A 26,857-nucleotide genomic window follows, 5' to 3' on the forward strand; every position below is an offset into this window, starting at 1 on the left:
GAGAGCACATCAGACACATGGAATTGCATTCTGAACACGAGGAATGTCCTCTTGATATCAAATAGTTTTGATTTTTTGAAATAGGCAACATAACACAATTATATGGCAAATTATTAAAAATTGATATTTTTTATTTTTCATATTTAACAGTCCTCGAAGTAAAATTTATAAATCTAATGATATGTACTTAAAGTGTATGTAGCTGGGAGGAAACGCTGACGAACAGATGAAATGTTGACCTTTCGTATTGAAGATACATATTTTTTCTCCAAAAGACCTAAATGTTTTAGGTCTTTTTGGGAAAGAAATGTATATCTTTTCAAATGATCGTCGTCTTTTCCTTCCAGCTGCATACACATATCATTAGATTTATAAATTTTACTTTGAGGACTGTTATATGTCTATAATATCAATTTTTAATGATTTGCCATAAAATTTGTATTATATCGCGCATTTCAAAAAATCAAAATTATTTGATATCAGAAGTTAAAGGAAGTTACTATCATCAAATTGGACATTTAAATACCCCCAACTCCGTTGGATAAAGAGAAGTATTTAGTAACAAGTTTTACCAACACAGTAACACCATCACCCGTTTCGATATTCAACACATCAAGTTAAAAAAATTACCTTGATCTTGAGTCGATGCAGTGATATTTGTATGTGGTCCATCCCCTGCTGACGTAGACGCTTTTACTTGGAATTCGTAAGTTGTGCATGTTAAAAGATCGTCTATCATTTGACTGGTATTTGTCGTTGTTCCGGTAGCTGGCGGTGTCGTATTTATGCTGTATTTGTAAGTATTAATTCCGCCTCTGCTTCCACACTCCACTTCGTCCCACGCAAATGTTAACGTCGTCGTCCCATGGAAAGTTACGCGAATATTACCAGGTACTTTCAAGGGTACTTAATAATATTAATAATGAAGATAATAATAAAAGCGATAACAATAATAATAACACTAATAATAATAATAATAATAATAATAATAATAATAATAATAATAATAATAATAATAATAATAATAATAATAATAATAATAATTTTGCTCGCCACTGATGTGGACTTTCACACATCTTTATAACTGTGCAATATACGTCAACTTTTTACCTCAGTCATTTTTATAAAGCTGGTTTGTATTTTATTTATGTATATTAGATATTGCTGCCATGTGTTTATGCTCTTATGTTTGTTTTGTAAAGCGCTATGAAAACCAGTTTTTACTATGTAAATTTTGCATGCATGTAATTAATTTGAATGATTCAGTTGATTTTGTTGTTTTTTGTATAGGTTAAATTTTGAATTTCCTCTGTCAAAGCCTACTATGCGTATTCCACGTTTGTTGTTTTGTTCTTTTGTGCTTTAAGGCATTTCCATTTTCTGTGCAATATGCATTGTATGTTTTCCATTTTCTTGCCTCTTGCACTGGTGCCTTTTTCACATTCCATTTTTGCTGCTTCTGCGTGTGCCTTTTTTGTTTTGTTCCTTGTGTGAAATATGCATCTTGTGTTCTTTTGGCTTTGAATTTGCATGTTTTTTGTTGTATATTTCACATGCTACTGTCCTTCTTTGCTCGCCTCTGACGTAACTGTGCAATATACATCATCAAATTTTCTTTATTAATTTTAAAATGTTAGTTCGTATCTTAATGCTGTATATATTTAAATATTGTTGCCATGTGTTTATGCTTTTATGTATGCTTTGTAAAAGATAAGATAAGATTAAATTATTATTATTATTATTATAAATGGAAAGGGTTATTCACAGTCCAGGGTCCAGCACAGTTTTGTTGATATGCTCTTTGTTTCTTTGATTTTGATTTACATACTATAATCCATTATTATTTAGGTCCAAGGTTGATCAATCATACACCAGTTTTAGCTATGTAGTTTGTGTAATTTGAATTCATTAAACTGGTTTTTGGGTCAATCCAGCTCTTTTTACATATACTTCTAAATTTATGTAAAACAGTTGATTTCCAGAATTGCAGTAATAAGTCCGAAATTGTCAAATGAAGAGATAGTTTTGTGCTCTTTCTAGGTTGTTATGATTATTTGTGATTCAAACCACGTATTTTAAGCAGCTTATTAGCATGAAAAAGAAAACATTTTGACTGATTTTTTTTCGAGCAATAAAATTCTTGAGTAAAACTGTTTTTGTTATTAATTTTTTTTAAACTATGTATAAATAGCTAGGACCGGTTTTTCTATTTTGTGTGACTAGTCCTAGATATTTATATATACTTTTAAAATTTAATCAAGAATTTTTTTGGTTATATTGCCCGTCAAAAACGTGGGTTTTGTTTGTTTGTTCGTTGTTGTGTTTTTTTTTTGGGGGGGCTCTCAAACTGAGCATTTTTGCCCAAATTTGACCGCACAGATGCATTTGTCAAGTCTTTCCCATCATCGTTATGAATTCGGCAGAGTGACGAATCGCAGAATTTTGAGTAAATTGAGTTATTGTATGCTTATGATTATGTTTCAGATGATCTTTTCCACCAAAAATTAATGGTAAATCTTACTCCCTGACGTATATACCGAAATTTTAATTTGGACGAATAGCGCTCGAGTGCGATTAATGAATTTGACCAAAAGACGAATCGTATACTTATTTGTACAAATTAAGTTGATCTAAAGTATTGTATAGCTGGAGACCCCTATACTATTATACATAATACCAATGGATAGCTATGGTATCTTCTATCCAGTGATACCAATATAAGTACAAACATTCTCCACATGATATCGTTATGGCTTAATAATGTGAGTGCGCCCTCTAGAAATCCCAAAAATCATACGCAAAATACATGAAATTTAATAAAAAAACATTTAAAATCCTCCAGTTTTAACTTAATATTACAGGGATGATTATTTATAACGTATATATCAAATATAAAGTCTACATCCTTAGGACAACCAGTAATTTCTACATAAAAAACACCAAATCAAGAATGCGTGCTATGGTTTATACGTAGTTGGATGCGTATTCGACCTCGTATACAACTATTTCCGCAGCGATAAAGACATTTTGGATTCAGCATAAAGCCGAATAGCTGTAAATACCAGTTTGGAGGGGTGATATCGATTGTTTCAGAACATAGAAATATTGCAAATAATTGGTGCACATTCACTTCTATAATTATACATTTCAAATGAGTGCTCAAGAATGTTCTCAAGTTTAGAAGGACCAATGGAGTGGTACCAAGATTTTCAAACGCCGTTTACTCAGAACAGCAATTTTGCGTATTCGGCACTCTGGCGTGTTCATAACGATATGTATACTGTAGTCCACACACCGTGTATCCGATGGAAGGCATGCTCGTCTGAAATTGTGGTGATTTCTGCCGATAAATTCAAAACGCATTCGCGAAATTGTATAAGGGTGTTCTGCATATGTAAATCAAGTAAATAAATATGCGTATTCAATTTCTCTAATGTTCGTAATATTGCTCTAAATTCTTATTTTGGGAAACAAAAATACACAGACCTTGTTTAGTTTTCAGGACACGTTCTATGCGTTCTGTCAATAAAAGGGTGGACCATCTCTGAAATAACCCACCCCCCCCCCCAAAAAAAAAGCATTGCTGAAGAGTAAAACAATCTCAAGATCGCTAAGAAAGGTATATTTTTGCCTGAAAAATTGCGAAATGAGATGCAAAACGTTTTTATTTATAATCTTTACCAACGAGTATGTCTATCTGCGGATACAAGGAGTGAGGGGCCGGGATACAAGTTTTTATACCCGATTTATACCTATCTTCTCTACTAAACTGTTCAGAAAAAAGTATCGTTACCAAGTAGCCATGTTTTAGAACAAAAATGTATTGGGCACATTAATAAGCTCGCTATACTGCGAGTTTCAACACCTCATTTGTGCTATGCGATCACGTTGAAAAAGGGTTACAATCATTTGAACGGAAAAGGATCGGATTTCAATAGTAAAGTCCCTATAGGATTCTGCATAGATTTATGTATGATTATACAATGCCGCACATACTCTATTGTGCGAGCATTTTTCAAACACATTTAAACTATATATTATGTTTTTTGGAAGTATGATCCCAGCCTCAAGAGAATAGCTAAGAAATCCATCAAATTCTTCAAGAAATAAGACACCTCGTTAGAAGCATGCGACATAAGGGTTGCAATGCAGTAGTATTGAAGCAGTATTGAAGGATAAACTTAAGTAAATAATGACGTACTGAATCCATGAAAATAAGCATGAGATTGAAATAGCCTAAACAGGTTCGTTAAAATTGAACTGTGTGAAGAAAATGTTTGATATATATATATATTATTTATATGTAATTATAGCGTGTTTATTGGCTTTACAATTTTGTATAGGGACTACTGTAGCTTTTGAAATCCGACCCTTTGCTTTTGAAATGCTTGTAATTTTTCTAAACGAGATTGCATGACAACAAATGAGGTTGCAAAATTCGCATCATCATCATCATCATCATCATCAGTCGGCTGCGGAGCAGGCGACTACAAGCTTTCTCCAACTATTGCGATCCGGCAAGCGAAACAATTTTGTTTGGCTGCAGCATCCCTTCAGTATCTCCCAGGAGACGTTGGACATAATGTAAGTACAGTGTGCGTGGCCGTCCCGGTTTCCTCTTCCCATGTGGTGGAAAATAACGGGCATATTCTTTCACAGGCTCGTCATCTTCAAGACGCAGTATATGGCCGAGAAATTTGAGTTGATGAATCTTGACTTTGGCTACCAGTGGAGTGGTGTTGGTCAGATTGTAGATGGTTTCATTTGGAATCCGATCCACACGCTTGATGTTTAACATGACTCTGTAGCAAGATGTTGCAAAGGCCGATTGATCTTTTTCTCCATGTCATTGGTGATTACTCATGACTCACACCCGTACAGAAAGACAGTAACACAAGTTATCTCAAACAGCTTGATTTTTGTTTCGATTGCAGGGATGGGCTTCTCCAAAGACGTTCCAGTTTCCAGAAAGCTGTCCAGGCTAGTGTTTTTCTTCTTTTTAGGTCTCCAGCACTAGAGCCCATCTTGGAACCCAAGTACTTGAAATCTGTGACATTTTTGATGGTACTACCATCGATTTCAAGTGCTGGTCGGGCATTACAGTTTGCAGTCATATACTCTGTCTTGGGTGCGCTGATGACAAGGCCTAGGTCTGCTGCTGCAGTTGCAGTCCTAGTAAGCTGCGACTGGGCCCGGGCTGTGGAAGATTCCAACAGGGCAATATTATCCGCAAAATTCAGGTCATTCAGCATCCTAGCAGGATACCTGCTTGACCAAACTGGGTAGATAACAATACCAGCGTCTATTTCAGAGAACGAGGCATAAAATGCTGCATTCAGCGTTTTTATTGATTGTCTCAAAGCCTTTTTTGTTTTTACATCATGGTAACCTTTCCGAGAGAAAAAAATATTTTATTTGAGTTGTTTATATGCATGCCGCAATAAGGTTATTATTTTTTTTGTAAGAGAGAATCAAATATAATGTAAGCATTCTACGGCCTGTATTTTGGAGTATAGAAAAAAATTTGCTTTATACTGACCTCCTTTTCCGGTTTCACCTATCGTATTATCACTGAATATAGCACACGGAGGCCAGGTCTCAGATGATGAAACAAACAATTTATATGTGGAATATGGCTCCAATCCAGTAATCGTTACAGACGTTTTTGGCCCTGTTGAAAAAACTGTACGATTTCCTTGTACCTCTTTGCAATTATCTATATTAGTTAACTCGTATTCGACAGTGTAGGTCTCTGCAATACCCGTAGTCCCCCACGATATTTGAAGTGATGTTGAAGAGACTACAGACGCAACAATGTTTATGATACTAGCATCTGCAGAAATTAAAAACAGAACCATACACTGACCTCAAAGTTATTACGCCCTGAGGCTGGTAACAGTTCGTTACAGAAAATATTTGCAAGATAAATGGAAAATTCCCTTCATTAGTTTCCGTTGAAAGTTTCAAAACTACTTGTTTAGTGTACTGACCGGGGTGACTATAAAAAGTTCAAGATTTAGAAATGGAGATTGGCCGTCAAAAAAGAAAGAAAGAAAGAAAGAAAGAAGGAAAGAAAGAAAGAAAGAAAGAAAGAAAGAAAGAAAGAAAGTAAGTCACCTAAGTGAAGGATTTACTATAATTTACATACATCTTTGATCACTTACCACACTCTGTAGACGTGTTAATATCCGAAGAATCATGAATTGGATAAAAAACCAAAACCAAAACCAAGAATTCGTTAATATTATTAAAAAGAATTACTTGTCAGATTGCATATTATAAGTACAACACATGATTTTATTGTCATAAGAAATATGCCTACTACAGAAGTAACATTAAATTGCAATAGTGCATCATTGTATCATATAATCCTATTTTTCAGCATTAATTTTGTAAAGACATGTTTATGGATGTGGTTTAACGTTTACACGACGTGTCTTTACATTGAAATCATTATCGTCTTTAATTAATGCAGAAAATATTACGATGCTACATAATTATAACCCAGTAAAATTAAGAACAAAATGGGGGGGCTAGCCCACCACTAACTACAGCAGAATCCATTTAATCACCATTCACTTCAAAAAGCATGTTAGATATCAAAAGTACCCGAAAATCCAAGTAGTGAAGCAATGCCTAACAGGGTTGAAATTTCAAAGTTGGCTTAAATCTTTAAAAAATCATACAGATTCAGAAAAAGTATAGTTTGAACCGACATATAGCTATTGAGTTTTAGGCAAAAAGGTCAAAGGTCAAATTTTGTGGTCCAGAATCCAACTGTCTCAAACTGTTCCTTAGGCAATAATAAATACCAATGAGAACCGTTTCAATGTACTGAATGTTTTGTTACATATATCAACTTTTGATATGTTGTTGTGAGAGCTTCTGGGAGAAGGACGCATATATAATGGGTTTTTTATTTGTTCATAATTTTGAATGGGCTAATATTAGGGATGTCACAGTGGCTGCAAAAAAAATTCTGCCACACTGTGCATGCAAGTATAACATAACTGAAAAGCGCGCGCTTCAAAGTTGGCCAATTGTAGAAAACATCCATGCCAAAAAATGAATTTTCTCATATGTTTCATTTATCCCAATTGTTTGAATATTTAATATATGGTGTGTGAAGCCTTTCCGAGGCTACCATCGGGTCCTCAAAAAATCAAATATTGCTTTTTTTAAGAGATAGTGCCTGTTTTATGGATTTTTGAAGATCGCTCATAAATCGGTAAACAAAATGTCTATTGAAATAAAGGGACATACCACCATTTAGCTGAAATACTAATCTTTCTTAGCATATAAATTATTTCCGTCGACAACGAATGGAACACTTGAGGAAAATTACTTGAAACATAACATTATCAAAGAGATTTGGTAGGGAGTAAATTTCCAAACCACAATAGCTGTTATAGCCATTGTGTGCGTCAAAGGCGACATTATTTTTGTATACGCGGTACAGTGGAATGGCTGCAACATTTTCCATTTGTCCTCCTATGTTAATACAAATAACAAAATGTTGATTCAAATCTCATTGCAAATGAATTTTTATTTTTACTTTTCGGATTTTGCTTAAAGCAATGGTGCCACATACCATGTTTACAGAAAAAATAAAATTATATTCCAGACACCGTCAAAATGTCAAACTTTGTATTTTTTGTATTATATTTAAGTAATTAACTGCAGTTTCTTTACTCAACATCATATCAGGTTCATACTTGTGATGAATGAATAGACTTTCATTAAATGTTTAAAAAAAATTACTCATGCCTAATTTCATAATAATATCATGCATGCATAATTAGCTGTAATTAGCTAATTTGCATAATTAATTACATTTTGTGTATTTTTGTTATCAATTGAAAGAACTTTGTATACATGTGTGTGCAAAAAACCGCACCCTGATATCATGTACGGTTTTCTATTGGCATCAATTTTGCATACCAATTAGCTGAACTTGGTTATTTTTTCAGCTATAATTTTTCTGCAGATTGGCCGAAATTGCTAAAATAGTATATTTGGTTAATTTAATATATTATTCAATGATAGATTTTTTAATTTTGTTTTCTTTAACGAAGTCAAGAAAGATAAGCATTTAACCTGTGATACTTTTTTAAGCAAGCGTCCAAATAAACCTTCAAAATCTCGAAATGTGCCAATTTTGTCATTATAGCCATTTGTGGCAGGTTTTTATTCCTTTTTGCGAGCATCCTAAATTGCCACTACATCACAATGCATTGACCGATTTCAATTCCGTTCTTTGATTTTTGATGCTTTAATAAAGCTCATTCATGTAGAAACATTAAATAACGTGTTTCTGATGCGCTTATTTTTGAGGTGATATGCCTACTAACATACATCACACGTCATTAAACAAATCAATTGATTACCTTGGCAGTTGCTTCCAGTCCAACCAGGTGAACATACACTGTTAGTGCAGACACCTGTAGCTTGGTCGCAGTCACTAACTCCAAATGCACAATGACAGGTTTGAGTACAATCAGCACCAAATGATCCCCTTGGACACGCTGTATCAACAATATTTCACTGTTAATTTCTACATTGTTTTCACTTGGCTGCTACGTATAGAAGGAATTTATTGTAAAATTAAACTGGCCTCAAAAAGAAACTTAAGAAAGATATCTTAAAATCCTCTCCATAAAACTGAACAAAAATTGCACACAGGATTACTTCAATACTCTATTCTAAACACTGGTCAGTAACCAAACAGTTGTCCAACTGACACAACAACAAAATGCACTGACATGGAACACCTTCCTGGACCACATTCACAGCCCAACAGATTTATTTTGCTGGGTTCCAATTATTCGCCTGTACATGAACAAAACTTACACACAGGAAGCTTCAATACTCTACTCTAAACACATGTCAGTAGCCAGGCAGTTGTCCAACTGACACAACAGTAAAATACACTGACACTGAACAGCTTCCGGGACCACATTCACATGTGAATAATTAGAACCCATCAAAAAAAATCTGTTGGGCTGTGAATGTGGTCCAGGAAGGTGTTCCATGTCAGTGCATTTTGCTGTTGTGTCAGTTGTACAACTGCTTGGTTACTGACATGTGTTTAGAGTAGAGTATTGAAGTAATCCTGTGTGTAATTTTTAAAGATATGACCTTGTGAAAAATTATAAGTTTCTTTTTGAGGCCAGTTTAGTTGACCGTGGTTGAGATCAGTCGGCAAGCGGGCGATTTCTACATACTAAAAAAGGCCGACAACAAAAAAGGGCAACAGCAAATTCTCAAATTAGTTACGTCACTGGTTGTGTTAAGGCAGGTGGGAAGGCAGCATGACCTAGTGGCGTTTGAGCTCAAATATTGAGACAAATAATGCTGACACACAAGAGGAGTGGTATGTGATCTACTAAGGGGCTTGATATAGAGGGGTCATTCCAACCGTATGTGCATATTTTTCATCGGCAGACGGAAAATGCCCAAAACTTCTTTTTGATACATGACTGGGCTTAATTCACGAACCACAAGACCAATTAGTGGCTTCCTTGACTCATGACTCATTTCCAATAATTCATTGTATTTAATAAATATGTATTTAATAAAGTGTGATGAGGCTTGTGGATCAACGTCTAGGCGTTGTGCCTGTGCCTGTGCGAAGCGTAGCGCACTATAAGTCACTGCACTTTTTTATATTGAGATGTTTTTAGTTAAATAACTAAAACTGCAAAAATATGGCTCCTATTATCGAACTCGCCTTGATGTGTTTGTATAAAAAGGTAAATTGTTTCATACTGTTATCATTCGGCGTACTAACCGTCTAGGCAATCAGGTCCCATAAACCCAGCGGCACAAAGACAACCGACTGGATCAAGAGGACATAAGAGTCGATTCCTACATCCTGGGAAGAAATTGGGGTTTGTTCCACTGCAATGATAGTATCCATCCTGACCAAAAGTATTTCTGCCCAAAGCTGAAAAGTGTAAATAATGATGATGAATAATTATTATTATATTGTATAGCACATTACACTGTATTCATGCCAGAGCGAAACGTCCAATGACGTCATTCAACAATAATTCCACCATCCCGGAGAGGGTTTACTATAAGACTGCTTCATAATCAAGTCGCTAGCGATGACCACCTTGCAATTTGACCAATAAATGAATCGGTTTTTATTGTATAAGTACTATCATTTCAGTTCATTGACAAAACCTGCAATGGCTCATCGCTGGTAAAGAATGTAAACCCATCTAACTCAGAAAAGATCGACGTAGCTTTGATGATAGGAAAGAGGCCACTAGTAAAAAAAATTGTTTATCACGGACACACAACAGGATATTTTTCCAATAAAAAATACGAAAATTCGTTTACAAGTACAAGTAGGCCTACAGTAATTTAGCAACTATTCAAGCAACTAAACAGCACATCTAATCTTGCATGATATTCACAAAAATAAAATTTCTTTTTGTTGTTAGATATTCAACTGACAAAGTTGATTTATCCTTACGTTTAGTTTATTGATAACTTTTTTTTATATATAAACAAACGCGTATATCACATTTTTAGACTTACTCGTCCATCGTTACGTTCTCTTATAGGCTAATTACAAGATATTTAAAAAGTAATATAAAAAATAGGCATATAGACAATATATAGGTAATAATAATATAATAAAGATCTTTGATGGCGCTTTCATCTCTTGCTGATCACCCAGATGAAATTTTAATAGCTTTTGTGTATCTTTAGAGATGCCGAAACGCAGATGATTTTTTTTTTATATCACATTTTTAGATGATGGTTGAAAAAGATAACGATTTGTACTTGACGGTGGATAATTTTGACTCTAGTGTCTAAACAATGTTAATTGTGGCACGATCTGGTCCATGGGGGCCAAAGGAGGCATTTTTGAAAATTGAGTTACTGTAGTTATTACATTATACTTACAATAGGCTATCATTTACTGTAAACGCCAAAGGTCTAGCATACTTGGTTGATGTCTTTTTTCTTATGTATTTTATTGTTTTTTTACTCCATATTTTAAACAAAATTTTAAACTTTGCCGCCTTGCCCCCCCATTTACCAGATCGTGTCACAATTTAGCTACAATAACCGTAGTATGGAAGAGTAACAGATAACCTGCAAGTCTCGATAATTGGCAAAACTACATTTTATAACTACACATCCCCCTCAATATCAAAACAACCTATCCATTCAAGCGAATGATCCTGTGATTGGTTGGACGGACTATAGTTTTGCTTTCTATATAGTACCACATAGGTATAAGAAGATAATAATAATTGTGCGGAGCCATCCCATGTCAACTCCAGGGATGTGCACCGCAGCACCTCTTCAATTTTTTTCTTTTTCTGTGTGGTGATAGATATTGATGAGAAAGTAAAATCCCGAACATTTTTTCATACTCTATTTTGTTTTCACGTAGCATCAATTTGAAATTTAGGGGGGGGGGGTACTTTTTTGTGTAGAATTCAAATCTGGCATCAGAAAACTTGTAACTCATTTACCATGTTTACTTTAAAAGTAAAAATAACTTTACTGTCCATTTTTTTGCCAGTCAGAGCCCTGTGGTAGGATATTACTCTTATCCCATATTGAGCCTATTAGAATAATTTTAGCTGAGATATTAGCCATGCAAAACTCCAATTTTTCATTTTTTGTACATTTTGACCCCCCTGAAAATCAATGTCAGACATTTTGCCCCACCTTCAACTTCAGGTATGTTGAAAATATGATCTTGGAAACATTTCTGAGAGATAGTGGCTTGGGGTCTTGATGACTTTGCTTTAAAAACATCAGTTAGGTTTGCCTACTCACTTATTAGTCATTCCAGCCATATCAACAAAATGGGCTGGGAAAAATGGGCTGAAAATCATTTTAGCATACATCTATTAGCATAATGAACACACGGAAAAAAGGAATGCTCAACTCCAAGTGATTTTGGAGATATGGCTTGTCAGAATTTGGCTCAGACCCCCACTTTTTGCTCTCTCGAGTCGCGTCGTTGAATTAGTAGCATTTTGGGACGTTTATATCTTGACTTCGCAAAAAAGATATTATGCTGAGAAGTACTAACTGGGGTGACTTGTACCCAGAAAAACAGAATCTGGCCTCAGAAACAGTGTATCTTATATACTTTAAGTTATGGGTCTCTCAAAACCTTGTTTTGTTTTGTCAAAATTTTATTTGTCAAAAACGAGACGAAAAGAGGTTTTGAGAGACCCATAACGTCTTCAGTAGATAAGATACAATGTTTCTGAGGCAAGATCCTGCTTCTCTTGGTAAAAGTCACCCTAGGTAGCTCAATATCTTTTTCGCAAAGTTAAAATAATGAGTGTCCCATAACGTGACTAATTCAACGATGCAACTCGAGAGAGCAAAAAGTGGGGGTGTTTGACAAGCCATATCTCCAAAACCGCTTGGAGTTGAGCATTCATTTTTTGCATGTGTTCATCATGCCCATAGAGGTATGCTAGAAATGATTGTCAGCAAAATCTGAGGGGATGACCACTGACCAGCAAACCCATTTATTGATATGGCATGGAATGACTCATATGTATGAAGTATGGAGTAGACAAACCTAACTGATGTTTTTAAAGCAAAGTCATCAAGACCCCAAGCCACTATCTCTCAGAAATGTTGTCCAAGAACATATTTTCAACCTACCTGAAGTTGATGGTGGGGCAAAATGTCTGAAATTGGTTTTCAGGGGGATCAAAATGTACAAAAAATGTACAATTGGGGTTTTGCATGGGTAATATCTCAGCTAAAAGTATTCTAATAGGCTCAATATTGGATAAGAGTAATGTCCTACCAAAGGGCTCTGACTGGCAAAAAATTACTTTTGGAGTTCTGACCCCCCGAAGTTGGTCCTGGATGGACGAAGTTGCATTTTTAGGGCCCTATATCTTTTAAAGTAAAGGAGTTACTGATGCCAGATTGGAATTCTACACAAAAAGTACCCTAGGATACATACTTTGCAAAGTTGTAGGGGGTTCCCTTTATACATTTATGGACCTCCAAACATCGTCTTTCGCGTTGCGACACATTTTTTACGCTGACCTCTCCTAAATTTCAAATTGATGCCACGGGAAAACGAAATGGAGTATGAAGCTCAAATTTTCAGGATTTTACTTCCTTATCAATATCTACCACCACACAGAAAATTTTTTTAGCTGTGCTGTGGTGCACATCCCTGGAGTTGACATGGATTGGCTCTGCGTTAAGGTTAAGCGCTTAATATAATGAATCTTATCACTTGTTGGGAGTGAAATTGTAAAAAATAGTGCACGCGTATACTGAGATGTTGATGCATCTAATGGACGAGCCCCGATGGACGCATTAGACGCAATTAGATCTCAAAAGGAAGTGTTTTGTACAATTACTCGAGCAACAAGTGATATGCATTTATTAACCTATTTCATACACAAGAAAAAAATCCCCTGATATTGACTTTTTTATAACAAAATTGTCACTAAGATTGTTGAAAAATACAAGCAAATATAAACGCATCCACCCGCAAGAAAAATGAACGCGTCCAATAGCACTGCGACAGTTTTCATAGCTCTACACTAGTCCTGCCTGTTGCCTTACACCCGGGACGACCGTTGCAACGGTGTGGCACTTGCTAGTGTAGCTTCCCAGCAAAAATGTTCATAGAGATTTATTTAAAACGTTTTAGTAACATTTTAATGTAGGGGAAAAGGTCATGAAAACTTTCAAGACTTAAATAACATTCTAGTTAGAATATTTTGTTTCAAGTTTTCCTCAAAAAAATGTGAATGTTATTAAAACGTTTTTATACACTTTATGTAACCCGACATCTGAACGTTTTCTGTACAACTTTTTGAGTTTGCTGGGTTAAGCCTTGTCACTCATAGGCTTATTAAGATCACCACGAAAAAATAAGATCACCGCTTTTGGTACATCATGTTACAGGATAATGCTGAACATCAAGCGCACTGACCATGCTAGTAATGAAAAAGGATCTATACCATCACCAACACTGTGCCCCTTGCCAACTCTGTCAAATGACGACAACTAGGATTCCTGGGACATATCCTGAGGATGCAGGAAGATGAACCATGCAGAAGATATTATGCTCTCTACACCCCATTACATGGTAAAAGAAGAACGGGAAGGCAGAGAACATCCTACCCGTCTTATATGCAAAAACTGTTGCGGGACTTTGACAACTTTTTACTGTCAGATGTCAGTACCACTTTGGCTTCAAATCGTAGTACATGGAGAAAATTTGTAGTCGCCTGCTTCGCAGCCGAATGAAATGAAATGAATGACCCAAAGGCTTAAGTATAAGAGAAGAAACACAGTTCAACCAATACACCTTCACAAGAGGAAATTACAATGGAGTGCTCATCATAAAAAGCGTGAAATACGGCTCCGAAGGTGACAGCGCCGATGTTCTACTAATGAATAACTTCCCATACAGCTCTTGAAAAAGGAAATATTATAAAACAATGTTTTAACAAACTTTAATATTAAAATTCCTTTTGTGTTTCATATTTCCTGAATCTAGCAAAAGCCGTAGTATCTTACCAGTTCCACAATTTATTCCACTAAATCCAGGAGCACAGATGCACACTCCCGTTTTATCATCGCATACACCGCCGTTATAGCAATACGGGCAACTCTGGTCACACGTAGGTGGGTTCCAAAGCCTTGCAGAACACTCTGGATATTATCAAAATGCGTTTCAAGATTAATCACATTAAAAAAGACTTTAAAATCATAATAACTGTAAAGGCTTATTCTTTTACAGAGAGGTTTTAAAATATGTGTATAACAAAATCTTACCTCTTACTATAAGACGCATTATAGCCTGTTTCCCTTGGTCTCTTTCTCCCTGGAAATAGCATTCATAAATGCCCGCATCTCCAACACCGACATGATCTATTGTAACTTGCTTTTGATTGTCCCAATTGCCAACATGTGTTCCATCTTTGTTCCATAAAACATTTATAGATCTTGTTGCAGTTACTTCTAGAGTAATGCTCTCACCAACATTTGCGGTCGTTGTCCGTTGCGTCGATTGTGGATCACCTTTAGAATTATAATATTTCAGAGACTGGATTTAAAAGGGATGGCTGGGCCTACAACTTGAATGGTACTTTTTTGCTTTCATTATTTGTTTTTCAATAACAAAGCCATTCGAAGCAATTGAGAACTAGTAAACTACTATAAACCCTTCTATAGGTTTTCTTAACTTGTGTTTTATGTCCAAACGTCTTTCACACCCAAAGCCATATTTTTCTAAAACATTTCTCTCACCGAAAATCCTTACTTTGGAAATCTTACCATTATCAACTTCATATCGAAGGGACCCACCCCGGACGTGGGCGATCTAAATTTTTAGATTAACTAAGCCATAATAAACATTCGGCTCTTGGATTGGAGTCTTCTTTGTCGATTTGGACTGTATTTCTATTCAGCACAGTTATTATTGTTTTTCAATTAAAATAAAGTCCAATACTTCTCCTCTCACAAACAAAAGTCGTGCATGTGATTTATCAACAAATGAATGAATGAATGAATGAATGAATGAATGAATGAATGAATGAATGAATGAATGAATAGTAGTAATATAGCCTTTAGGGCCTACTTAATATTCATGAGGTCAAAGGTCAACCAAGGTCAAAGGTCAACCAAGGTCAAAGGTCAACAAAGGTCAACTTGGGTCAAAGTTCAACAAGTGGTCAAAGGTCAACAAGAAGTGGTCAAAGGTCAACCGGAAATGATTAAAGGGCAACCGGAAATGCCGCCATTTTGAAAGGTCAACCGGAAATATTTAGGGACGTTAATATTTAGGGACGTCAGTATTTAGGGACGTTTGACAAACGATGAAAAAAAAACGAGATACACGGGAATGGTTTCTTATTCTTTCACCTTTATTAAGAACATTGAAGAAATAATACTAATAATTAATCTATCTTTATTCTTTATTAAAATCTAATAACTACTTTTTACGGCTCGACTCCATAAAGGGTCGAGCGATCTGGTTTACTAAATACTCTAAATCCATCACTTCGAAATCAGCGTCGTACTTTTCATTGATAAATTCATTGACCAGTATATCGTTGATCTCGGGGTCTTTGTAAAACATTCGAGCAATTTTTAGCGTGTCGTAACCGCGACAGCGGTGATAAAGGTAAAGAGGCAAAATTGTCCGCACACGGTACTGTAATCACTTTGAAGCATTTTGGTATTATGATCATAATTCTCGACGTTGCATTTTAGAAAAGTCTCAAATTCAACGGCTAAATTTTTGGGAGCGTTTCCGTAAGAGTCGAAAAAATCGGCGTAATGTTCGTTTTCGAAGTAAAAAGCGACCCAATGTTTCCCGGGTTCCTTACTGGTATCTGTGTTAACGATGTACGCTCGAGGAAACGGTTTTTCGATCTTGGTAGGAAGCTTATCCCTGGGAAGAACATTTCCGAATATGTCGCGTATGATAGGATCGGATTTGACGCATCGCAGGAGATCTAACGTGTTTTCTCTCGTTAAAAACACGATCGGTGGTTGGTTTGGCGTATCAAGAAACAGTCATTAACAACGCCGATACTATTTGGTATCGTTGACGAGGCGTTACAACGCTCGTTAAAAACACGATCGGTGGCTGGTTTGGCGTGTCAATTAGCCACTCGTCTCGCTCTAATTTAACGCTGCTAAAATAGTCGTTGCAACGTGTTTTCTCTCGTTAAAAACACGATCGGTGGTTGGTTTGGCGTGTTAGCCACTCGTCTCGCTCTAATTTAACGCCGCTAAAATAGTCGTTGCAACGTGTTTTCTCTCGTTAAAAACACGATCGGTGGCGTGTCAAGAAACAGTCATTAACAACGCGTCTCGCTACAATTTAACGCCGATAATATTTGGTACCGTTGACGAGGCGTTGCAACGTGATTTCGCTCGTTAAAAAAACGATCGGTGGTTGATTCGGCGTGTCAATTAGCCACGCATCTCGCTCCAATTTAACGCCGCTAATATTTGTGACGAGACGTTGCAACGTGTTTTCTCTCGTTAAAAACACGACCGGTGGCGGGTTTGGCGTGTCAATTAGCCACGCGTCTCGCTCCAATTTAGCGTCGCTAATATTTGTGACTAGTCGTTGCAACGTGATTTTGCTCGTTAAAAACACCGTTTTATTCTCATACATCGCGCAAATTTACCGCTGTTGAAAAACATGAATCGTAACGATCGTGTTTTTTTAACGTGCTTTTCGTTTCAATCGCCGGAAAAAACAAACAAATTGTTGAACATTTACGACGTATCGCCGTTTAAAAAGAAAAACGGGACACGGTGGACAGAGTGTATAAATAGAGGCGCGAGCAGTATTAACTTCATTCCTTGACACAATTTCAATCTGATCAGTATGGCGAGTCATCAACAGCAGAGTTGATCTTTCGCTACTGGAAAAGATGTATCCAGTAATACTTTTAAGGAAACGCAAGTTTTTGGAGAATGGAACGATGGCGACGATCTCTCTTATTATAACGATCAATTAGCGAAGATAGCGGAGGATACCGATTATGAAAATTCGGACCTTCGTAAGAAAGAACCGTTCCGTCCATCCTCTAACCATGGTCTGGGAAAGGATAAAAGAGCTTGGGAAAAAAGAGCGAGATCAACTCCTTACGAGAAGATACACGCCATGGAACAACGGCCCGAAACGAGTTGGAAACTGCCGGCTTTTCCATCGGACCGTGAAATGCTTCGCGTTCCTATTAGGGAAGACCGACACATCGTGATTCAAACGTTTAGAGATCAAATTTATATCAACATCCGAGAATATTACCGGCATAATGTTACCCAGAAATGGATGGCGAGTCAGAAAGGTATCAATTTGAGTCTACAAGATTGGAACGTTTTGAAAGAAGTCTCGCCCAAGATAGATAGCGCCGTACAGGCATTGCGTCAGAAAAAACAAATTCGTGACGGAAAAGGAGAGATGCGATGAAGGTCCTAATGGAGCGCCCTACGATAGTTTTACGATTAATATTAATTCAGAATTTGTGGCTTACCTGCACGTAGATTATAAATCCAATAAAGTATAGAATACGATATAGTAAATCCAACAAAGGTATATTATTCCATTAATATATTTCCAAGATCGCTGTAAGTTTGGCAAAAAAGCACAACGCTTAATAAAATCACAAAGCTAAAAAAGAAATTGTTGTATAGGCTATTTTATCTCTCTTCTTTTCGTCCATTCAACAAATATATTTCTTATATGTTGTAGATTATGTTAAAACAGAACACGTCATAAAATTCACGAAGATAAAAAAAAAAGAAACTGTTGCTTTGTTTAGTCTTTTTAATCTCTCTCTTCTTTTCGTCCATTATTCCATTAATATATTTCCAATATCGTTGTAGGTTTCGTAAAAAAAACACGATACGTTATAAAATAAAGAAGATAACGACGGGTACATGATCGAGTATAATAACGATATGATATAACGATGTTATCTCTCCAAAGTCTTACGGCCGAGTGATGACGTCAAACACTTCGAGCGATGATATAGTGTAGCACATTGAACCGTTCACGTGTACACACCACGTGAGATCGTGTCACTCGCTACATTATCGAGTATAATAATTTAGCGCTGCGTGATAGAACGATGTTATCTCTCCAAAGTCTTACGGCCGAGTGATGGCGTCAAACACTTCGAGCGATGATATAGTGTAGCACATTGAACCGTTCACGTGTACACACCACGTGAGATCGTGTCACTCGCTACATTATCGAGTATAATAATTTAGCGCTGCGTGATAGAACGATGTTATCTCTCCAAAGTCTTACGGCCGAGTGATGACGTCAAACACTTCGAGCGATGATATAGTGTAGCACATTGAACCGTTCACGTGTACACACCACGTGAGATCGTGTCACTCTCTACATTATCGAGTATAATAATTTAGCGCTGCGTGATAGAACGATGTTATCTCTCCAAAGTCCTACGGTCGAGTGATGACGTCAAACACTTCGAGCTATGATATAGTGCAGCACGTCGATCTCCTTTACGTGCACATACAACGTGAGAGCGTGTCACTCGCTACAATAGTTATCGAGCGATGCCGTTAAACATTTCGAGCGATTATATAGTACAACACGTCGAACCGCTTCACGTGTAGACATCACGTGAGAGCGTTTCATTCCTGGAATGAATGGCCCAACATACGGAATAATATGGATCGTTTAATCTACAATTGTCAGTCTATAGAAGAGTTGGATTTTCTCATCGGCCAGGGCTTGGATGACGACTCGTACCAGTTAGCGTTAAACAAACTCTTTGAACTGACGACGCAAGGAGAGGGAAACTATAGCGGTAATATAGCGCCGAACGAAATTGTTGAAGAAATTAGATCTTCATACGATGTTGAGCGGTTGAACGAAATCATTAATTCGGATGGCTGGCAGACGGATGTTTCCACACTAGCTTTCCAGAGAATATTGGATCTTACACCGGACGTAACGCATATTGAACTGATCATGGATGATGATGGCGATCCGTTATCTGATATGGTGGGTGGTGAAAATCCTGCAACTACTGACGAAAACGTAAGTAGAATTTTTTAAACATTCTTTTAAGGTATCTTATTTAATAAATTAATATAATAAAATACATTCTGTGCTCATTTTTTTTCCGGTTCGTGATTTAAAAAAAAAAATGATATTTTTATTTATATTTTACCATTCATTTAACGTTTTTTTAATTTAATATAATAGTGTAATGATATATAATTTTTTTTTTATACCAAATCCCATGCAGGTCGTGGCGGGTGATGCTCCTACAACGCGTAAACGGTCGGCCGATGAAACCTTGGATGACTTGATAAATGAAGTAGAGGAAACGAATGAAATACGGGATGAAGCGCCGGAACCCAGCGTGTCGGATAACATATCTCAATACTACGTCATCGAGACCCTTAATGCCAAACACGTGAAGAAATTTAAAGCTACATCGACAGATTACGGTTTAAGATTGAGAAATTTAGACGATCGATTCGCCGTCGATAGCATCCCTCTACTATCCAATATTATAGACGATTTATTGGACCGTGTCACCGACGGTGTTCGACCTAGGGACATGATCAGAATTGTCCTTCAAGCGCCGAGTCTGGAAAAAACCGATAAACTTGCCTTTCATCAAAAACGATGACCTAACCATAGACCGATTTATGGCTCGTATAGAACACGTCTTACAGTCCAAAAAAGACCTCAAGTTGAATAGCGACATGGAAATCAACGTTGTTCGTATGGAGATGCCTGAAGGGGGTAAGCCAGATAATAGGAAAATATTCAAAACGTGGGAAGAGAAGAAGCGAAATTTGAGATGTATCATCGATATTACCAACCAGAGCGATAACATGTGCCTCGCGCGAGCTATAGTGACGGGTATCGCTAAACACGACTTGAATGCTAGAGATTGTATCTGGCGACATATACGTGATGGGAAGTTGGAACAGGAACTACGCGCTAGAGATCTGCACGATAAAGCGAATGTCCCGTTTGATGTCTGCGGGTTGGAAGACATAGAGCGCTTCCAAAAAGTAGTTACCGAGTATCAACTGTGCGTCGTCTCCAAAGACCAGTTTGACAAGATTATATACAAGGGTCCTCCGAAAGCAAAAGGCATCTATCTCCTGTATAATAACCTTCACTTCGACCTGATTACGTCCATGGCCGCCTATCTTAATCGAAGTTACTGGTGCCACCCGTGCAAGAAGGGATACGATAATAAAGGATGTCATCGTTGCGAGAATTCTTGCAAGATTTGCCATTCGGGAAACTGTCAAACGACCGACGATGTCGACGCCTGGACCTACTGTTCGGACTGTAAGCGATATTTCAAATCGTCCGCGTGTTTCGAGAACCATAAGAGAAACGGCTCGGGCGTTTCGAGGTTCGGCACGATATGTAATCAAAACTACAAGTGCCAAAAGTGCGATAGAGTCGTCAATAGAAACTGCTTGAAAAAAGGAGCGAAACACCACTGTACGGATCTGTGGTGTCACGTTTGTCAAGGTAACTTTCCCGCCGGACATAAATGCTACATCAAACCGCACGAAGTAAAGGAAAACGGTAAAGAAGACGACGCGCCTTTCTGCTACATTTTCTTCGATGTTGAAAGCCAGCAAGATACTGGAATACACAAACCGAACCTTTGCGTCGCCCAGAAAGTGTGCGAATCGTGCGCCGACCAACCTCTCCAAGAACCGTGCGACGTTTGCGGGGAAGATAAAGAACTGATTTTTAAAGGAGAGAGTTGTATGGAAGAGTTTTGCTTATGGCTTTTCAAGGGAGAGAGTCACAAACACGCCCGATGTATGGCGCATAACCTAAAAGGGTACGACGGGTATTTTATCCTACAATTCCTGTACGAGAACGCCATCAAACCGAAAGTCATCATGAACGGAGCGAAGATCATGTCCATCACCGTACCCGGACCCGACATCGTGTTCAAGGACAGTTTAAATTTCTTTCCGATGCCTCTCTCTAGACTTCCCAAGAGTTTCGGTATCAAAGAATTATGCAAGGGGTACTTTCCGCACTTTTTCAACACGAAAGCCAACGAAAATTACGTGGGAGAGATACCGGCGGCCGAGTTTTTCGACCCAGAGGGAATGTCCGAAGACGGCAAAGATCAGTTTATGGCCTGGCATACGGCCGAAAAAGAGAAGGGGTTGACGTGGGACTTACAAGAAGAGCTCCTGAGATATTGCGTCAGCGACGTCGATATACTTCGACGATGTTGCATGAAATTCCGCGACATGTTCATGAGGGTGACCAAAAAGGAAGAAAACGATACCGGGGTAGACCCGTTAGATAAACCCCTCACTAATGCCGCCGCCTGTAATCTGGTGTTACGACGAAATTTTCTTCAACCTAACACCATCGCGTATGGTCCGAACCAGAACTTTTCACTCGATTCCATACGATGGTTGAGCCACGTGTCCCTCGAGGAAGATATCGAAATACAACACGCGATGAACGGGGGAGAAGTCCGAACACACTCGAAAGTGACGGTCGACGGTTTTTGTTCGGAGAAACGCAGAATCTACTCTTATCACGGATGTCTATACCACGGATGTCCCGACTGCTACGAAGGGGATACCCTCAACCCCATCTCCAAAAAACCCATGGCTGAACTCTACAGGATAACCCTGTTCCGAAAGCAGCAGTTGGAGATCAATTACCCCGGGTACGAAATAATAGAAATGTGGGAGCACGAATGGAAGGGAATTTGGAAAGATTTACCAGCCGACGTGAAACGAAAGATTGACGTTCCCGCTCATTTCGAACCCTTGGAACCGAGGGAGAGCCTGTACGGTGGTCGTACCGAAGCGACTAAACTCTTCCACCAGGTCAAAGACGGCGAGGTCATCAGATACCTGGATTTTTGCAGTCTCTATCCCTGGTGTAACAAATACCGCCCATATATCGTAGGTCATCCGAAGATCTACACGAATAACTTCAAAGATATCTCTTCTTACTTCGGATTGATACGGTGCACAGTCTCACCCCCTAGATGGCTTTTCCATCCTGTCTTACCGGCGAGGTGTCACGGCAAGTTGATGTTGTATGGAAGAAAAACGGCAAGCCTACTGTCCTCATTCGGATAAAGCCCGAACGATCAGGGGTACCTGGGTGACGCTGGAAGTAGAGAAAGCCGTGGAGATGGGATACGTCATCGAAAATATCGAAGTGGTGTGGGATTGGGAGCAACGCGCGGAGTACGATAAAGAGACAAAGACGGGCGGATTATTCACCGAGTATATAGATCGTTTCCTACAATTGAAACAGGAAGCTAGCGACTACCCCGACTGGTGCGAGACCCTCGAAGATCAACGACGGTACATAGACGAATACTTCGAAAACGAAGGGATACGGCTGAACCCCGAGAACATCGAAAAGAATCCGGGCATGAGGTCGCTCGCCAAGCTGTGTCTGAACAGTATGTGGGGTAAGTTTTATTACGTTTTCTCCACCGTAAAACATGATATTAAATATAATTTATTACGCACAAGAGTAACTAAATACGCAACAGCTTCTCATTCTTATCAAGTTACTAACGAAAATTTGCTCTATTTTATTTTACAGGTAAATTCGCTCAAAGATCCAACATGAGTCAGACTGTTATACTAGACGACCCCTCCGAAGTATACAAGTTATTGACGAGCGATAGCGTCACCGTCGACAATATTCGACTCATCAACGACGAAGTCATCGAAGTAACTTACCGGGAAGACGGGAAATTTGCCCGAATTAATCCGAACACCAACGTCGTCATCGCGGCGTTCACGACTTGCCACGCCAGGTTAAAGCTGTACGAAGTTCTGGAAAAGTTGGGTGATCGCGCCATGTATCAAGATACAGGTGAGCACTTATTCTTATTCCGATAAAAAAAAAATATCATTAACAAAATTAATTAAATTAAAAAATTCGAACTACGGTAGAACGCTCTACCAACTGAGCTACGCGGGGCAACCAGTTACTCGTACTTATACCTCCCTTTTTTTATTAACAGATAGCGTCATTTTCCTCAGTCGTAAGGGAGATTGGGAACCCCCTATCGGTGATTATCTGGGCCATTTGACGGATGAGGTCGATCCCAAAGACGGTAATCACATCTCTACTTTCGTCACGGGGGGCTGCAAGAATTACGTATACAAATTGGATACGGGAAAGACGGTGATGAAGGTGCGCGGAATCACCTTGAACGTCCGTAATTCCGAACTGGTGAATTACTCCACCCTGGAACGCATGGTACGAGGCTTGAAGTCGACGGAAGCGAGCGAACGAGAAGAAAGGGTAACGGTAACCGATCCTCATCGAATCGTGCGTAACGTTAAAACCAAAAACATCGAGAGCCGGGTATCGAAGAAAGATTACAGAGTGGTCTTCGATAAGAGATGGATCGTGAACGGTTTCGAAACGTTACCGTACGGGTACGGAGTCTATAAAGGGGACGTTTAACGAGAGATTCTATCATTTACTATCGAGATGGAACAGTTGGAACACGTACGCGAAGATCCTCCTACCCCGTGTCTCTGTAAAGACAATTTGAAAAAATATTCGACTTTTCCTATATTAGGGCTGGCTCTTCTTCTCCTCACCAACACGGCTTTGACCATCACGGGACATAGCGTTAATCTCTGCCACAATTTCACTCTGCCCTCATACCTTCCTTCCTTACATCTAGCTCGGACTAACGTCACTAATGTCAAGTTTAGGGAAGACTCGACGCACTGTCTCCCCCAACATACACTTCACTTGGGAAAGGATATATACCTGAGCGAAAGGATCTCATCATCGTAACATGTCCGTCATTTTCATCGTGCAGAATCTATTTTTGGCGTCCAAACAATTTCGTACCATTTCGCTGAACGCTCACAACATGGTTCTCTTCAAAAATTCCAGAGATAATTCGCAGATTGTGCACCTAGCCAAACAGATCTTTCCAGGACGCGTTAAGTACAGTACCTGACGCGTGTAAGTGACCAAAACACGCGTGCTCCGCGAATTTTTCCACGCAAAACTCCCGCGTGGGAATTACTGATCGCGGTTGAATGCGTGTTGTAATCCGCCTGGGAGGCATGATGTCGGTCGAGGAGATACAACTCGGCAAATTACCCGTGGTCTTCCGTGTGATCGCGTGAGATCGCGTCGTGTATCGTGTTGAAGCGTGTTGTGAATTCTTGTCTCAAAATCAATATCGTTGTGTTTGTTCTGTTAAGTGCATGTACTCAAAACCAAACAAGATGACGATTAACGTAATTGTTGTGTAATTAATGTAATTATGGTAAACTCAACCAGGGATAGACAGACTCAACTAAGCCTCTAGTACACTGGGACTGAACGACTGCTTGCCCTTTGTGTTTACACTCACTTACGTTACAGGGATACAGATACACACACCGCACGCGGCGGGCCGAAAATACCCCAAAACTCGGCATTTTAAAATCGCTCCTATTTATTTCAAATTTAAAGTATAGCTCTAAAATTGACTAAAACCCTCACCATAGATGAAATAAACAACCAATCATCATAAAAGTGTATTTTAACTTTTATTTTTGCGTTGACGGCCTTTCAAAGTCAAGCTTGCTTTACGCAAGTTCAGCTCCCCTGACACCGTGCATAGCCAGGGTGTATAATAGTAGTCGGCGACGCGACGCCCCAGATATCATATTTCACGTGAAATGCACAATGCATGTTTTGATCTTCAAAACCCCTCGTCAAAAATAAATGGTACGCGGGCAATTATCCAATTTTGTTTTTAAACCACAAGTGTTCCCCTTTTCGACATAATACTGAAATAATTATATTATAAGCCAGATCAGGCATAGTGGAAAAAATGGGCAATACGACACTACCCAGTCCAGCCGCGAAACCCCGGCCAGCTGATGAGCTATTATAGCGAGCCTAGATAGCGGCCCGATGCTACCGGGTCAGGTAGCCAAACTCTTCAGGTCGTTAGATATATTTTCGCCCTGGGTTTTCGCCGTGTTGAATATCCACTCAGTCGTTGCACTCTAGGAATGCTAAAATTAAATAAAAATGAAAGTAGTTTCTTAAAAGGTCCAATTGATGATTCGATCCTTGAAGGTTGAACAAGTAATTTGTATATTCGATTGACACATCGTGTAGGTCTTCCCGCTTTAAAAATCAACAAGAAGTTCAACTTGAAACATCAAGGGAATCAAGTTGAAGGTAAATTTATTTTGATATATATGCATAGGGCCTACTTCATGTGCAAGATATTATCACAAGACTTGTACATTTTATAGGCCTATCTTGCACATTTCTTACCTGATTTATATTGCTTGTATTGCTTTAAATCATTTCAAGACATAATTTTTGTACATTTCAGCAGTGTTTTTCGTACTTTTGGCACATTAGGGTTCCCACTACATTTTTTTTTTACAAGCGTCCGATGACGCGTGACGGCATTTTCTTGTCAGATACTTGTCATGCTTGTTCTCCATCTCATCATGACAACACATGCGCACCGATGGTATAGGGTCATTAATTTATTTTTCCATTTTGCATAGACCCTAGAGTGAATGTTGCATCGTATTTCCATTTTAAAACGTAGGCGAGTCATAGTTTTATCTTTGGTATTATATATATCCTGTCCAAAAATGGATGGATGGACCATGCATGGACGCTCAGTGATCCCTTGCGCGATCCATGGACATTGCCCTGCACTGCAGCTCGCCTGCCTGATGCCTACCATGAGCCGAAACACCATCTCTCTCAACCTCACTCGAAGCCTATCGGAGATATCTGTGAAAATCAGGGTGAAGGCAGCCTTTCGGGCTGATATTGTTTCAAAAAGTTCGCATCTCTAATATTCTGGCTGACCACACTAGAAAATTCAATTCAATGAACACAGCCTTGACATAGATCCCGCATGGAATCCCAGTTCACTATCATTCACAGGGTTCAGCCGGTACATCATCGGATTTAACATCCATCGCAAAAATGGCTTGGAATTTTGAAATATGCCCCGGGAACCAGTACACCAGGCCTCACTTGTACAATTTAGTATTTAGCACACCATAACATGGCAACACTGAGCTGCTTTTCTCTGGAATATTACCATTGGTACATTACCATATGCATCGAGTTGTAACCATGGTAACGCCGGGCGGTGGTCTTTGTGGTCCATGTCCATACCATTGGTACATGTATGTACCATGCATGGAGTTGTAACCATGGTAACGCCGGGCGGTGGTCTTTGTGGTCCATGTCCATACCATTGGTACACGTATGTACCATGCATGGAGTTGTAACCATGGTAACGCCGGGCGGTGGTCTTTGTGGTGATGTGTTCGATGTCTGGTATAT

At 38.6% G+C, this 26,857-nt stretch overlaps 2 protein-coding genes across 2 annotated transcripts; both read left to right on the forward strand.

Annotated features, from left to right (window-relative positions):
• The first annotated feature begins 20,241 nt into the window (after nt 1–20,241).
• LOC140169137 (uncharacterized) lies at nt 20,242–22,629 on the forward strand. Its single transcript, XM_072192396.1, has one exon. It carries the CDS (start codon nt 20,242–20,244, stop codon nt 22,627–22,629), a length of 2,388 nt encoding a protein of 795 aa, XP_072048497.1.
• Nucleotides 22,630–22,684: 55 nt separating this feature from the next.
• LOC140169146 (uncharacterized) lies at nt 22,685–24,159 on the forward strand. The gene is made up of 3 exons (XM_072192406.1): nt 22,685–22,970; nt 23,108–23,383; nt 23,535–24,159. Exons 1-3 carry the CDS (start codon nt 22,685–22,687, stop codon nt 23,981–23,983), a joined length of 1,011 nt encoding a protein of 336 aa, XP_072048507.1. The 3' UTR covers nt 23,984–24,159.
• Nucleotides 24,160–26,857: the final 2,698 nt, after the last annotated feature.

This window comes from Amphiura filiformis, chromosome 1, assembly GCF_039555335.1.
Source record: "Amphiura filiformis chromosome 1, Afil_fr2py, whole genome shotgun sequence".
NCBI classification, from domain to species: domain Eukaryota; kingdom Metazoa; phylum Echinodermata; class Ophiuroidea; order Amphilepidida; family Amphiuridae; genus Amphiura; species Amphiura filiformis.

Excerpts from the sequence above, each read along its gene's own strand:
- LOC140169137 (XM_072192396.1), top strand. The coding sequence starts at position 20,242 with ATGGAAATCAACGTTGTTCGTATGGAGATGCCTGAAGGGGGTAAGCCA.
- LOC140169146 (XM_072192406.1), top strand. The coding sequence starts at position 22,685 with ATGGGATACGTCATCGAAAATATCGAAGTGGTGTGGGATTGGGAGCAA. Across the intron at positions 22,971-23,107 it reads GTGTCTGAACAGTATGTGGG|GTAAATTCGCTCAAAGATCC; the intron begins GTAAGTTTTATT and ends TTTATTTTACAG. Across the intron at positions 23,384-23,534 it reads CGCCATGTATCAAGATACAG|ATAGCGTCATTTTCCTCAGT; the intron begins GTGAGCACTTAT and ends TTTTATTAACAG.